This window comes from Fundulus heteroclitus, chromosome 14 (genome assembly GCF_011125445.2).
Source record: "Fundulus heteroclitus isolate FHET01 chromosome 14, MU-UCD_Fhet_4.1, whole genome shotgun sequence".
Classification (NCBI taxonomy): Eukaryota; Metazoa; Chordata; class Actinopteri; order Cyprinodontiformes; family Fundulidae; genus Fundulus; species Fundulus heteroclitus.
In genome coordinates, this window is record NC_046374.1 from 4,212,137 (window position 1) to 4,227,272 (window position 15,136).

Genomic DNA, 15,136 nt, shown 5'->3' on the forward strand with positions numbered 1-15,136 from the left:
GGAAGCGAAACGTCTTCAACTACGGAAAACAAGTCCAGTTGCTTTGCTTTTTACTTTTTTTTGTAATGACCATGACCTGGATGACTGAGAATCTTCACCAGCTAGGTGCTAATCAAATATGTGAACATTTACAAAGAAATTACCTATTTGAAGAGTTTCAGTCAGGCTTCAGAGCTCATCATAGCACCAAAACAGCTCTGGTGAAGGTCACTAATGATATTCTCGTGGCCTTAGATAATGGACTTGTGTCTGTACTTGTCCTGTTTGATCTGAGTGCTGCAATTGATACAGTTGATCACAATATTCTGCTAGAAAGACTTGAACATACTGTAGGAGTCAAGGGGAAAGCATTAGGCTGGTTTAAATCTTTTCTGTCTGACAGATTCCAATTTTTTCATGTTAATAATAAATCTTCTTCCAACTCTAGGTTCACTTGTGGAGTACCACAGGGTTCAGTCGTTGGGTCAATTCTCTTTTCCCATTGGTAAAATCATCAGACAGCATTGGATTAATTTACACTGTTATGCTGATGACACTCAGCTATATTTATCCATAAATCTTGATGAATCCAATTAATTACTTCGACTACAGGCATGTCTTGATGACATCAAAAACTAGATGACTTTAAATTTCCTGTTTTTAAATTCTAACATGACAGAAGTTGCCATATTTGGACCAGACTTCTCAAAAAAAAATAAAAAATCTTAATCACTTAATGTGGATGGCATCAAAACGGTAATCTCTCTGGTAATGAAGTAAAAAACCTTGGTTTTATTTTTGACCTAGACATGCAATTTAAATCCCATATTAAACAGGTTTCCAGGGTTTCCTTTTTCACCTCTGGAATATCGCCAAAATTAGAAATATTCTGTCCAGCAGTGACACTGAAAAACTAGTCCATGCATTTGTTACTTCAAGGCTGGACTATTGTAATTCTTTACTGTCACATAGTCCACAAAATGCAGTTTGAAGCTTTTAACTGATCCAAAATACTGCAGCAAGAGTTCTGATGAAAATCAACAAGAGGGATCACATTCCTCCCATTTTAGCTTCCGATAATTGGCTTCCTGTTAAATCAAGAATAGAATTTAAAATTCTCCTTCTCACGTATAAAGCCCTTAATAATCAAGCTCCATCATATATCAGAGATCTCATTACCCCGTATGTTCCTAACAGAGTACTCTCAGACTGCAGGTCTACTGGTGGTTCCTAGAGTCACTAAAAGTAGATCCTTTAGTTAATTAGTCAGGCCCCTTTCCTGTGGAACCAACTCCCAGTTTTAATCTGTGAGGCAGACACCCAATCTACTTTTAAGATCAGGCTTAAAACTTTCCTTTTTCATAAAGCCTATAGTTAGATTGGCTTAGGTTATCCTGAGCTATGTTTTTAGTTATGCTGATATAGGCTTAGGCTGCCAGAGGACATCAAGATCTATTTTTGTCACTGCTGAGTTCTGCTACTGTTCTCCAATTTTGCATTGTTTGTTGTTATTTACAACTTTTAACTTTTTGTTCTTTGTCTTTTTTTCTCTTTATAGTAGGTACACCTTGTCTGGCGTGCTGTTGACCGTGATACCATCTAGGGGAGGCAGATCATCTGCCATTCCCATATAACATAGAAAGGATTCCTGGATCAATGTGTACTTTTGTGCTTTTTTTGTGTCTCTGCTCTGTCTTCTCTAACCCCCTGTTGGTCGAGATGACCATTTACACTAAGCCTGGTTCTACTGGAGGTTTTCCTTCCTGTTAAAGGGGGCTTTTCCTCTCCCCTGTCGCTTAATGCATGCTCAGTATGAGGGATTGCTGCAAACCCATCAACAATGTAGATGACTCTCCTCTTTTGCTCTACACTCTTTTTGAAGGAGTGAATGCTGCTTGTCAAGACCCAATGCAATCTGCTCGGTCTCATTAGATAGGAAACTTTTTGACCAATCCCTCTGTAAGATTTGATTTAATTTGACACACATTTTCTTCTCCAGGGCTCCAAGAGTTCTTGTCTTTCAGGAGCCCTTGGAGTTATTCTAACTTTCCCCCCGCTATTCAGTGCCCGGGTGTGGAATTTATGATGAAGCATAAATTAGCCTGCTACTGACCCAGGAAAGATGTATGAAGATTTACTATAATATGTGTCCTGTAGTTTTTTTTGTCCATAAATCCCCTGACCATCTGAGGATGACAGTTCCATAGAGTCTAAAAGTGGCACTGAGTGATAATAATGGAAGAATAAATTAGAAAATTAGTCAGACTGCTCTACCACACGAACCACGCAAATTGAGGTGAATGAATTTTCATCATTGCAGACACAGTGTTTGCATAGAGCAGTATTAAATACATTAATATATCAATTTATAGTCCCACAGAGAGGAAATTTGCCCCTGCATTTAACCCATCCCCTAGGGAGCAGAGTGCAGCAACAATGGCTTGTGCCTGGGGAACAGTCTGTGGTCAAGGGTCTTGCTCAGGGACCCAGGGTGACAGACTGAGTTTCAAACCGCTGACCTTTGGGGCCTCTCCAAGAGACTAACTCCCAGCTTTCTTAACGCTAGGCAACCAGTCCCACCCAGCATTGGGTAATGTTGCAACACCTGAGTGGTACTGGCACAAATTCCACAGCAGTTGGACCAATATTGACTGTAAATTGCATGTATCAGATCCAGTATGCCACATTACCTAACTAGGGATTAAAGTATATATGCTGCACTAACAAATGTGTACAGAGGTGGTGCTGGAATGTTATTTACTGATTTACCTAAAGCTGAATATTTCAGTAAGCCACTGAAACACAAGAGATACACAACAATGTGCTTGGGATACAATGGACTAAATAACTGTCACACTTAATTTAAAAAATATATACCTAAAATAAAATTAGAGAAAATATAACTTAGGGTAGGATCGCCCATGTTCAGTTCTCAAAATCAACCATCCTGCAACATTTAGACGCATCTCTTCTCCAACATACCTGAATCACATGAATTTTATCATCATCATATTTGTGTTTTGACTCTCTCATGTTCTTTTAGTTTAGTTTTAAGTGACCAGAGGCTTCTGTTGAGGAAGCATTTGTGCACATGTTTTTGTTATTTGCAAATGCATGTTAAAAACTTGAGTTAACATTTTTATCATGTTCTACAATATGTGAAAAGGATTTATTTGCACATGTACAGACAACATAAGCAGCTTGGATAAAAACACTTGTGGACTGACCTTTGCCTAGCTCCTTGCCCAGGGTTAGTTGGTTTCTTTCCACTAAGACGTCCTTCAGACTGTCCAACATATCGTCACCAAGCTCTACCAGTAACGGGATCACTCCCTCTGAAACTGAAGCAAGACCAATATTCTCACACACACTTAAATATGCCTTCTTCACAGTATTTCTTTGTAAACTCTTGGTCATCAGATATGAAACTAGAGAAGAAAATGTATATTAAATATAAGAAAAAACATATCACTCAATTCTTTGATTCATCTATTCGTACATCATCTTTCGGGTAAACGATTTTCTTGCTTCAGTGTTGGTTTTGTATGTTTGTGTCTGGATTTAAAATCTAAGTAACTTTGTGGTTAAAATAAGCCAAATATATACTAAAAAGTTCCGACTAGCCATAAAGATCAATCCTTCAAAACCTCCAGAAAAGTATGAAAATAAAATCAGCAATACAAACGTCAAAGTCAAATTTAGTTAAACAAACTTTGTTAAAATCCTCATTTCTACTGCTCAGATGAATAAAACTTACTGTTAGGCTGATCTGTGGCAGACTCTAGAATGTGTGGAAGACGGTAGGAAATCTCTGGACTCACTGGGAAGAGCTGCATTTCCTGGTCGGGTTCTGATCTGAGGGGATGGTGTTGTTTTAATATATTTATTAGACTTGCTGAAGATGTAAAGTAATTCTGTTCTTTGTAAGAATATGTAAAACAGAAAAGCTGCACGTTAGAAAACTCTCCATTGATTCAATTCAAGTAAATTCAGATAATTTTATTTATATATGAATGCCAATTCACAGCATGCCATCTCAAGGTGCTTTACTAGTCAGTTCTGTCAAATTCTCCACACAGATTGGTGAAAAGTTTAATATCTAAGGAAAAACAGCAGATTGGATAGAGTCGTTGCCAAGCAGCATTCAGTCCTCCTGCATGAGCATGGAGCCACAGTGGACAGTTTCGAAGATTAGAGGATGAAAGAGAGAACATACAGGTGGCTCAAAGATCATAGGAGGGTGGCAAGAACCCAGACTGCAACATTTTAGCTTCTTTGGCAAGAATTTTTTTAAATAAAAATATTTTATACATACTAATGCATTAAACAGACTCCACTGGTTTAATAAACTTCAACTGATTTAAACAATAACTAAATTAATTTGATTTAGGGGCAGATGGGCTGACTTTGGATTGAATTGGAACTGTAATTTATAAAAAAAAAAAAAAAAAAAGTTAAAAAAACAAAACAACTGGACTTTTTTGCAGATGTTTTGCTTCCCATCCAGAAAGTTTTCTCAATTCAAAATGTCTGGAGTAGTGTGGAGTTCCAAGCTTTATATTATTGCCCAACAAAAGCCTTGTTATGGCTTAGATAACATGCAAATTAACCCAAAACTGGTCCATGCCTCTGCAATGGGGAGTCGTTAGGGTCGTTATTGGCCTGGCTTACAGGACGACCCTAACGACAACAAAAATCAGAAAATTACCTGAAATTACCTAACCCTGGCTTTTTATTTTATAAAAAAATATGGTTAGTGAGAAACGAGAAGATGATCAAAATGAATAAGAGTTAATTAGATGTGTCCTATTACCTGAGTTTAGTGTAGTTTCTGCGCAAGTAATACATTGCAGCAAAGATTACGACTGTAAGTGACACCGTGCTGAGTAAAATAACAACTGTGAGCCATATGGAGCGATAGAAGGATGACTCTCGTGCAGGAGCTGGGGTAATTTCACCACCTGAGTTATTTAAAGCAGGAATCACAGTGATCAACCCAGGAGGATTCCTCCCTGAAACAAAACAAACAGGGGGTCAGCCATCGTGTTACAAACTACAACATTTTCAGTTATAATGTGACAAAAAAGGTCCCTTCTGAACAACTGTTTTCTTTCTTTCTTTCTTTCTTTTTTTTTTTACTGGTCAGTAACTTGAGTTCAGTTTTATTTTAAGAATGGATTTCTCTTCCTCCAAATTATCAACATATTGATGTATAAATAGAGAAGAAGTCAGTGAAGATGAGGGAAATAATTAGCTTTGAACCATTTACATACTCGTCATCACTCTGAAGATGTACCAGATCACATCCAAACCAGGCCTTTCCTTTTGGGTGCTGAACTTGTGATTATGACAAATTTTTAAGCACAAGCTAACAGAAGCGGTGTATATCTAGCACCATGAATCCAATTTATGTCTGGCTCAATGAATTCAGTTCAATTGCATTTTATTTATAAAGCGCCAAATCACAACACATCATCTCAAAGCACTTTACAAAGTAGCCAACTCAGTTACACAGGAGGTGGTAGTACACTGGTACAGGTGCCTACATGGCGCATTAATATCAATCAGTCGGACTGACTTACATCTGTGTATGATGACAGTTGCAGTGGATGAATGTGATGTTGCCTGCACAGGGGAAATATCATTCCAGGTTTGCACTGACAGTCTGTAGTGACGTTGTGGGTTCAGTCCCAGGATGGTGACTGATGTGTTGTTCAGCTCATTTGAGTCTGGCTGGAAAACCATTTTGTCCCCACATCTCTCCCACTGGCTGCCCATCTCTGCTGCCTTCTCACACTTTAAGCGGTATGTTACGTCTTTCCTTCCCCCCGTGTCATTGGGAGGGTCCCATGTCAGGACCAGCACTGAGTCGTTAACTGGACTGGCGGTTAGATTTAAAGGAGCAGAGGGTGGCTCTGTGAAAAGAAATAAATAGATAAAAAGATTAACCTCCTGCTACAGCATCATACCACCTTTGTGAAAAGCAAAAGTTGCTAAACTGATTTTTTAAAAGGCTTTTATTTCACCACTCTTCACTTGTACTGACTATTTACAAAATATATATATATTGCAGAAATATCTGTTAAGCACTAATTGATTTATAATAAAATTCATCAATTCAGATACTATTATGCAGGAGAAAGGTCAACAGACAGATAAATGTAAGGCTTGTTGTTTCATTACAAATGCCAGAATAATGAGATAAAGCCTTTATAGACAATGTTTTAATACTTTATGGGAAAGCCAGACAATTTCATATTTAATTAACCCAAAATGCACACCACACACGGAGCTTGGTTATTGTGAGTTTATTGAATAAGATGGCTAGAAGGCAGAAACCAGAGAGGCAGGACTGGACTGGAGCAGAGGTGTAGATGTGTGCAGGAGCTGGCAAGCAGGACCAGAGTCACGGCAGAGTGAGTACTTGGAGGCCAGAGCAGCAGCAGAACCGGCAGCTCGGCAGGGTGAATGCTAGCAGGCCAGAGTCACAACAGGATTAGTAGCTCTTCCTGAGGTTCAGAGGGGAGACAGGATAGATCCAGCAGCAGGCTGAGACTAACAAGGTAAAACTGAGGCAGGAAATAAACGGCTAGCAGGAGCAAACCAGGCAGACAGGCGAAGAGAGAGAGTTTGATGACGGACCGGCAGGTAAGCGGAGGCAGAGGGAGGCTTATGTAGCGAGGCTGGCAGTTGGCGTGAGTCTGGCTAATTAATGACCAACAGGTGTGACTAACTGCAGCGGGAGTGAAGGGAAGGCTGAGTGAGAGGAGGAGGAGGAACTGAAAACTAATAATAAATAAAGCCAGAACATAATTATACCCTGACAAGAAGGAAGAACTGAAAAATAATAAACAAAAGCCCGATCTAAAACTAAACCCTGACACTTTGGTTCATTACTCCTGACAGAACTGGTGCAACTGAGCCAAGTTAGTAGGCCATCTTGCTCATGCATGCTTTTTCCGTCTCTGCCCACTCATTTTCAATAGGATTGAGATCAGGGCTTTGTGATGGCCACTCCAAAACATTAATTGTCTTATCCTTAAGTCACTTCTGGCTGTATGTTTTGGGCCATTGTTCATCTGAAAGCCCCATTTTTGGCTAAGCTTCAACTTTCTTGGTGTTGTCTTGAGATGTTGCTTCAGAATTTCCACATAATATTCTTTTCTCTTGATGCCATCTATTTTATGAAGTGCACCAGTCTCCTGCAGCAAAACAACCCCATAACATAATATTGCCACCCCCGTGTTTCTCCATTGAGATGGTGTTAAAAGTTTTCCCCTTCTTCCTCCAAATGTAATGATGGTCATTAAGGCCAAATAGTTTGTTTTTGTTTCGTCAAATCACAGGACATGTCTCCAAAAATTAATTTCCTTGTCCATGTGTGCATTTGCAAACTCTAATCTGGAATGTATGTATTTCTTTTGTATAATTGTGACTTCCTGGCAGAGTAGCCTTTCAGCCCATGTGGGTCCAGAACTTGTTTCACTGTGAATTGTAGTACACCAGACTGGTGCAAGTCCACAATTCTCTTCCTGATATTTTGGCTAAATTCTTTTGACTTTCCCATTATGTTGCACAAAGAGGCCTCGTGTATTAGGTTTGCCTTTAAAACATCCACAGGTGTGTCTGAAATCAACTCAAATGTCAATAAACCTATCAGAAGCTTGCAAAGACATGACATCATCATCGTATGGGCATTCTCAAATTGTTTAAAGGCATAGCGATCTTGAATACAAAGAAAGGAATAAATTATTGTCAAAATAATCCTTCTGTCATTATTCTGGCATTTAGCAAATAGAAATGATTTTGGTAATTCTAACTGACCTAAATTAGATTTAATGTCTGATGGTGAGAAAAAAAGAGCTTTTTATATAGTGTACATAAAGTTCTGGTTTCATCTGTATGTGCATTGGTCAAGTTGTGTGTTGCATGTCTTCAGGGATGTGATTGAGTTTCATGTTGAGCGTAGAAACCACAATCATAATCGACTGACCGTTGTTTCAGTTCAGCTCCAGCAGTAGAAACTAGGACTAGTTTGTAATAGACTGTGGGAGCGAAGGACACTTAACTGGGAGCAACTCAGGTCAATAGATGTTTCAATTATTTAATTTCCAATGTTTTAAATATCATAAATAAGCTGCGGTTAGCGTTTGTTTTTTCCTGATTTGATTGACTGCCTACAGTCCAATATGATCATTTTCAGGTGTTGATTTTTTAAATTCTCTGTTTATTTCCAAAAGTATTCACAACTCTTGTGCTTTTTTAAATGTTGTTGTATTGCAACCATACAATGAAGTCTATTTTATTTGGATATTATGTAATGAACAAAGCCGCATATCATTGTAACAAAGAAGAGAAATGACAATAACTTGAAAATCTTGTGCAAATAAAGATTTTAAGTGTGTTTACATCCAGGTTTAAGCTATAAGCAAAGTCAAATTCCTAGTTTCTGTCACAAATTTGGTGATTAAAGCTGAATTCTGATTCTAAAACAATATTCCAAGCACATCTTGGAGAGCTGTTTAATTTCTCAACCAAAAACTGAAGGAATGAAGCACAGCTCGGAGAATCTGTTGACAGGACGAGTTATGGTTGTGCACTTGTACAGTTTCCAAACCTGTCCTTTATGGAGAAGAGACAGCAAAACTCATAAGAAATCCCATTAGAAGTTTTAAAGGGAAACTTCTAATGTAGGTAACTCAGCAAACATGTAGAAGATGGTGCTGGGGTAAAACAACACCAAAATGGAACTTTCTGATCTACATGCAAAACTGTGTGACCATATCTTCCCCATGGTCTACAATGGTGGGGTCAGCATCATGCTGTGGGGTGTTTTTCTTCAGCAGTGAAAGGGAAGAAGATGGATGGAAGTAAATCCAGGTAGATCTTGAAAGAAACCTTGTTTGATGCTGCAGAAGACCTGAGACCTGGTCGACAATGACTGCAACCATCAAGTCAGTGGCAAAACTTGAGACTTGTATTTACCAGTGGCTCTCAGCTGATTGAGGCATAACCCACATCCCAACTGTGACTGTGGCAAAAACTGGTTGTACAAATTAATAAAATAACGTACAGTTCCCAACATATAACCAGGCCTCATTTGATTTCCACTTCCACTGTGTTTGTCCTCAACAAAAAACAAAAAACAAATATGCTTTGTAGTTTCTGGTTGTAATACCTAAAATGATGGAAGTCTCCGTTTAGTTAATTTATATATTCTTCAGCATCATTATTCCTGCACATATCAATGAGGATGGTGGCCACTCTCTGTTTTGTCATAGCTGAACTCGAGGCATGAAACTTTATCTTATTCAAAGGAATATTTAAAAATCCCACTTAAAACCAGCAAAGAAAGGATTCCTTACTACTGCAGCCAAGGTCATGAGGGTCAGAGGGCAAACGGCCGAATCCCTGCAGGCATTCGCAGTTCTCCGATCCCTCCTTAGTCGTCCTGGTATTGGGAGGGCACAGCTGGCATCCTCCTCCGCCATTAGTGGATTTGTAGTAACCCATTCTGCAGGCTGTGGAACAAACAGTGATCATGTCTTGCCATTTATTGACGACACTTTAATGATTTCAATCAAGGAAGTCTTGTTTTAAAAAGCATCCTAAAAAATTAAAACGCTGGTTACCTTTCTTGTTAATTTATTCATATTTTGCCTTGTTTTTTTAGTACACATTTTGACAAAATCAGTTTTAAAGAGAGTATATATATATATATATATATATATATATATATATATATATATATATATATATATATATATATATATATATATATATATATATATTACTTCTCTGACTAAAAACTAAATTCAGCGAGCATCTCTCCAAAAGTGAGACCAGACTCACTCCCTGGTCCGTATCAATAAAAGAATAATTAATTTTACCTCATTTTAACATTTATTACCTTGAGCTCACCAACTAAACTGAGAGTTAACTACCTAATAAAAACAACCAGTGAATTTTGCTCAAAATTTAAATTGGAAAGAATTAAATTTTGGGTTTAGACACTATTGATAGCATTAGTCTTTAGTTCTTGGTTAGTAAGATCCTTTTTGATTTCTGTTTAGTTCCCCCTGTGTTTAAGCCTGTCTTTGCTCGGCACCTTTCCTCAATTCCCTGCTTAGAATTAATCTGATTTGTCTCACCCAGTCACAATGTTGTCATTACACCTCCACAGTATATAAGCACACTGTTTTTATTGCTATTGCTCTCAGCCTGGTTCCATTTGCTCTTGTTCCTCTTCTAGATCTGTGGGGTTCTTATTTTTTATATTAAATCTTCTTGGAACCATTTGCCTGCCAGATTCCTTTCTGCATTTAGATCAACCAAATCTAAAAAAAGGAGAATAGTACTGTCTATGATGGAACAACCAGGTCAAATCATATTAATACAGCAGCACATTGAAAATGAATACTGGGCCTGGCTACTGAATCTCTTGAGATTTACCAATTGCATGCGAGTATAACTGAAATTACAGGAAATTCTTAAAGACTATTGAACATCAATTAAGTAAGACAAAACAACTTGTGTAAATATAAAAATCAACCTTTGTATTTTCACAATTTGGATCTTCAGACAAAAATTAATCTAGACCAAATATCAAGAATAGGAGGAAGTTAAAACCTATATTAAAATTGTAATTATCTTGGCTCTGATGCTGGTCTGATCACTCACTCCACACACCTGCCCTGCTCCGCCCCCATCTTCAATCAGCCCTCATCTGAGCCACTTGTTTCCACCACTATATAACCAGCCTTCAGACCAGTCATCAGTGCAAGATTATCTCGAGCCATGTCGGTAAAACTAATCCAACGTTCAAGCCTGTTATTCTAACAGTCTGTTACCTGACCTGTTCTGTCCTCCGTTACTGAGGATTTGTGTTTTGATTCTTGTATAGATTTGGATTGATTACATTTTCCTGGACTGTGCTTTCTTTAAATTTATTTCCTAAGCATTTGTTTTATTTTCATTCAGGTAGATTAGTTTATGAATTTGGTTCTTAGTTCATTCTGTCTCATTTTTGGATTATGTTCTGCTAGATTTCTTGTTGTATTTCCTCCCTGTCTATCATTATCTTTCTCTCTCAGTCCTCTGCTCTCATCATCCTCAGTTGTTGCTCATTTACCCATCTGACACCTGCCCTCCTTGCCCTCACTTCCTCTGCTTGGTCAACTCTCATTTACTGGTTCCTCCGTCTTGTTTTCCTCTATACCTGCCACAAACTCTTCAGATTCTTCATTGTCCTGTTACCACTGTATGTAATTTCTTTGACTTCATTTGATTAGAATCAATTTACCATTACGTCTGCGGATATATGTCTGCATTTTGATCCAGCTACGACATTCACAAACATGACAGATATGGCAGCGGCATAAAAATACCAATAAATTGAAATAAATTAATAATTTGCATTCAATCAGTGGCACATAGTTCCTATTTATTACCTTATTTTCCTGTAGAAACTATAAGATATTTTTTTTAACTGTTCCCCTGCATTTTGTCTTAGTGTCTGCTAAACGTATTACCGGTAAACACCCAGATGGTTAAAGGACTTAAATGATAACTAAAATGCTTCATTAAGATTTTCTTGCTTTATACTGTTAATGAAAGACTTCGGTTTCATTTTACCAAAAAAAAAAAACTCTTGTGCAACACAGGAAACCAACAAATGCAATAACTTTTTTTTTTTGAAATGCAAAACTGTGAGAAATTACTCAAACAAATTTCCAATGTATAATAATCCAACTGAGGTCAGAATGGGAACAAAAATAACGAAGAAAATGAGGATGTGAAAGTGATGAGTTGATTTTTTTTTTTTTCCGAAGCAGGATAGTCACTGCTTAGATTTGATTGTTCTTCCATCAGAAAATAATCACATGCAGATTTAGTAAACACACTAGCTGCTGATGTTCTTAGAAAGTCCAGAATGAGAACAACTTTCTCTGAATGAATAGAGCATGAAGACACAACATAACTTTGCTATGTTTAAGGATCTATTTATTTATTCATTCAATTATTTTGGACCACAGGTAATATGATCTAGGAAATATTCCTGACCTTGGAAAATCCATTTTTGTCAAATAAAAAAAACGCAACCTGTTTTAATGTAGACAACATCATGATCAGATAGTCACAGTTCATTTTCAGTCAGTGGTGTCAAGAAAGACCACATTAGGAGAAAGGATGGAAATGAACTGAAAATCTCTCAACAGAATCTTTAACCAGTATTTCACATTTTTTGAAATGGGGTTCTGGGTATTTGTGAGCAGTCAACACCCTATGTGCAGTGAAGAATGACTCAGGTTGTATAAACAGGTATTGGTTGTTCCTAAAGGCTGAAACTGATGCAAAGTTCAAGCAGGGACTCTTTTAAAGTCTACTGTTAAAATCACTCTAAGTCAAAAATCTTACAGTGGTGAATGTAAAAGTTTGTTGAAAACATGCCTGCACTAAAAATAAGACCTGCCGTCTCATTGAGATTATCCATGTAGAAAAGATCAAAAAACAAAAAATCAAAAGGATAATAGCAAAACTGAATAAATTCTAAGATGAACATTTATTTCATATTCTTGAAAGTGTCAATAATAACAAAACAAAAAAGAAAATGTTTTTTTTAGTTAATATAAAAGAAAATCCAAATGTGCTGCTTTTTTTTAAATGGCCTATATTTTATCTTTAAACATGTAATCTAGTTTCTAAAATGCGTGTCATTTCAGATGTTTATTCTTACTTCATGTTGCCTGTCTTGAGCTTAACTTTTGACACATTTGCTTGAACATATTTTATATAAACCACTTTGATGACATTAATAAATCTGTCTTGTAATAAAAGGCATAGGAAAGGCTGTATCTTTCTGTTTCTGAAATTGCTCTGTGGACAATAAGGTGGAAGACGGCAGCAAATGCAGGCTGATACAATTTTTCAGTGTGTGCAGAAATGGAGAACTGGATCCAAAGCTGTTCTTATTCACTGTTGTTGCATGATGACAAAACTGCATGATTTTATTTCAGCATTCAGTTAATATATAGAGCTAAAGTAATCAAGTACGATAAAATAGGATTTTTGAATAAGACTGTAGGTCATGACTTCACTTGTATTAATAGTACAAATTATCAAACATTTTGGTAGTGTTTTATTTATCTCTTACATCACTAGTCAGCAAAATGACCCATCTGAGTTTCTTACCTTTACATGCTTTGTCCATCTCTTCCCTCCCACGCTCACAGAAGCAGGCACCTTGGAGTGACCCCCACACCCCATCTGGGCCACACTCTCTTACAGGAGGAGATGACTTTACAGCTCCCGCCACACATCGACCAAACACGGGCTCTGAGTTTGCCGCCGTTTTCATAAAAGATGTCAGGTTGGAAACAATGTCAGGGCAACTTTTATAATATACTCTGATGGATGCTATAAACACACATTCTCCTCTGTAGGAGAAGGCGAGCTGGAATCCTCTGCGTGTGACTGGACCCAGGTTCAAGGACAGGCTGCGGTTCAGATACTGGGATAATGAGTTTGGGAGAACTGTAATGAACAGTTTGGTATTCTGAAGGTCCAGGACAGTCCGACCATTCGAAAACTTTGTGATGGCATAGTCTGTGTCAAAAAGATGAACTTTTAGTGGGCTGAGCTCGCCAGATGATTCTTCCTCTTGGGCAACTGAAATATCCATCAATAAATCGTGGGCATCTCTACGCTCCATCCACTTGCTTAAGACCGATCTTTCTTCTCCTTTCTCACAAGCTTGGAGCACAGGCACAGAACTTCCAGCACTGACTGGTAGTGACAATTCAGTCCACTGTAAATTAAAGAAGGGACAGATTGGGAAAAAAGACATGAGAAAAGGCAGCCATAGCTCTGTGGCAGATGTATCATCTTTCAATAAGTTATAAAAATGCAATACCCAGTTTTTATAACCACATACTACAATGAAATGTACTGGGGTTTTATTCAATATACATTTAATGAACGCAAAGGATTGAATAGTTGAGAAATGGTAGTAAGAGGGTAAGTAATTTGAATGTTTTTTTGGGGAAAAAAATAAAATAGGTACCATAAATCTCTCCAACTCTGGGCAAGTCTGCTAGGAAACATCTCTATCAGTTGTACGCTGGTAGAGAATGAAGCTTGCTTTTTATTTGCTAAAACATCAGTGACTGTCAATCTTTTAAATCTTACCTCAGATTCTGGACTTTGCCCGTATCATTGTAACACAAACATGCTTTGTTCTCAATCACCCTGTCAGACCAGTTTCCCTGTACTTCTTACCATGCTTCAGATTGGTAAAATCATCTGACAGTATGGCATAAATTAACCTTGTTATGCTGTTGATACTCTCAGTTATGCTTTTCCATCAATCCTGAATAATCCAATCAGTTTGACAACAGGCATGTCTTGAAATGCAGCAGTTACAGAGACAGAAAAGGGCTGTGACAGCACAGAGACACATGTACAAACACAAGGCTCAAGTCAATTTAGAATAACAGATGAACCCAGTCTGGGTGTGGACTGGATGGCAGGAGGACAGTAACCGAAAACCACTCATGGTTGTCAACGGACAATAGGCCAAATTCACTAAAAAAAAGGCTGGTGCATTCAACAGGCACTAACACATCTCCATAAAGCCCTAACTTACCCTTTAACTGGTAAATTACTCTTGTAACTAAAAATATGCGGTTGAAGATTCACTTACCTTTCCAGGTGGCTTTGACTGCCATCCCAGGTTGGTCTGTTTGTCAGAGCTGAAAAGTTCCACTTAACAGAGGGGGGAAATCACACAGTTACTTGGTTTCATAATAGAGATGTCTCATTTGAGCTGATGGAACAACAATCAAGTAAGGCCAGATCCACTTCTGTGTGTTCTTGCATATAAATGTTGATAAGCATTCGATCAATGGGGTGGTCAGAGGACCCGGTGGTGCCAATGTATGGCAGCCTCGCTTCTGTCAGTCTGCCCCAGGGCTGCTGTGGCTACTAACATAGCTCACCACCATCAGAGTGTGAATGGATGAATGACTGATTGTAGTGTAAAGCTCTTTATCAAGTCATCTGACTTGATAAAGAGCTATACAAGTAAAAGCCATTTTACTTTTCACTCAGGTGTCATTCAAGCTTTAGACTCCCAAATAAAGAAGCACGCACTGTACTA

At 37.9% G+C, this 15,136-nt stretch overlaps 1 protein-coding gene across 2 annotated transcripts in view; it reads right to left on the reverse strand.

Annotated features, from left to right (window-relative positions):
* si:ch73-40a2.1 (tyrosine-protein kinase receptor TYRO3) overlaps window positions 1–15,136 on the reverse strand; it is a 41,683-nt gene that overhangs the window by 18,846 nt on the left and 7,701 nt on the right. Inside the window, exons 2-8 of one of the 2 annotated variants that reach the window (XM_036146092.1) lie at window positions 14,681–14,742; window positions 13,171–13,786; window positions 9,345–9,500; window positions 5,562–5,894; window positions 4,793–4,991; window positions 3,737–3,834; window positions 3,207–3,320 (exon numbers count right to left, since the gene is read on the reverse strand). In XM_036146092.1, the coding sequence (XP_036001985.1) occupies window positions 3,207–3,320; window positions 3,737–3,834; window positions 4,793–4,991; window positions 5,562–5,894; window positions 9,345–9,500; window positions 13,171–13,786; window positions 14,681–14,742 (1,578 nt within the window). The remainder of the gene's footprint in view (window positions 1–3,206; window positions 3,321–3,736; window positions 3,835–4,792; window positions 4,992–5,561; window positions 5,895–9,344; window positions 9,501–13,170; window positions 13,787–14,680; window positions 14,743–15,136) is intronic. The other variant, XM_036146093.1, reaches the window with a different exon arrangement.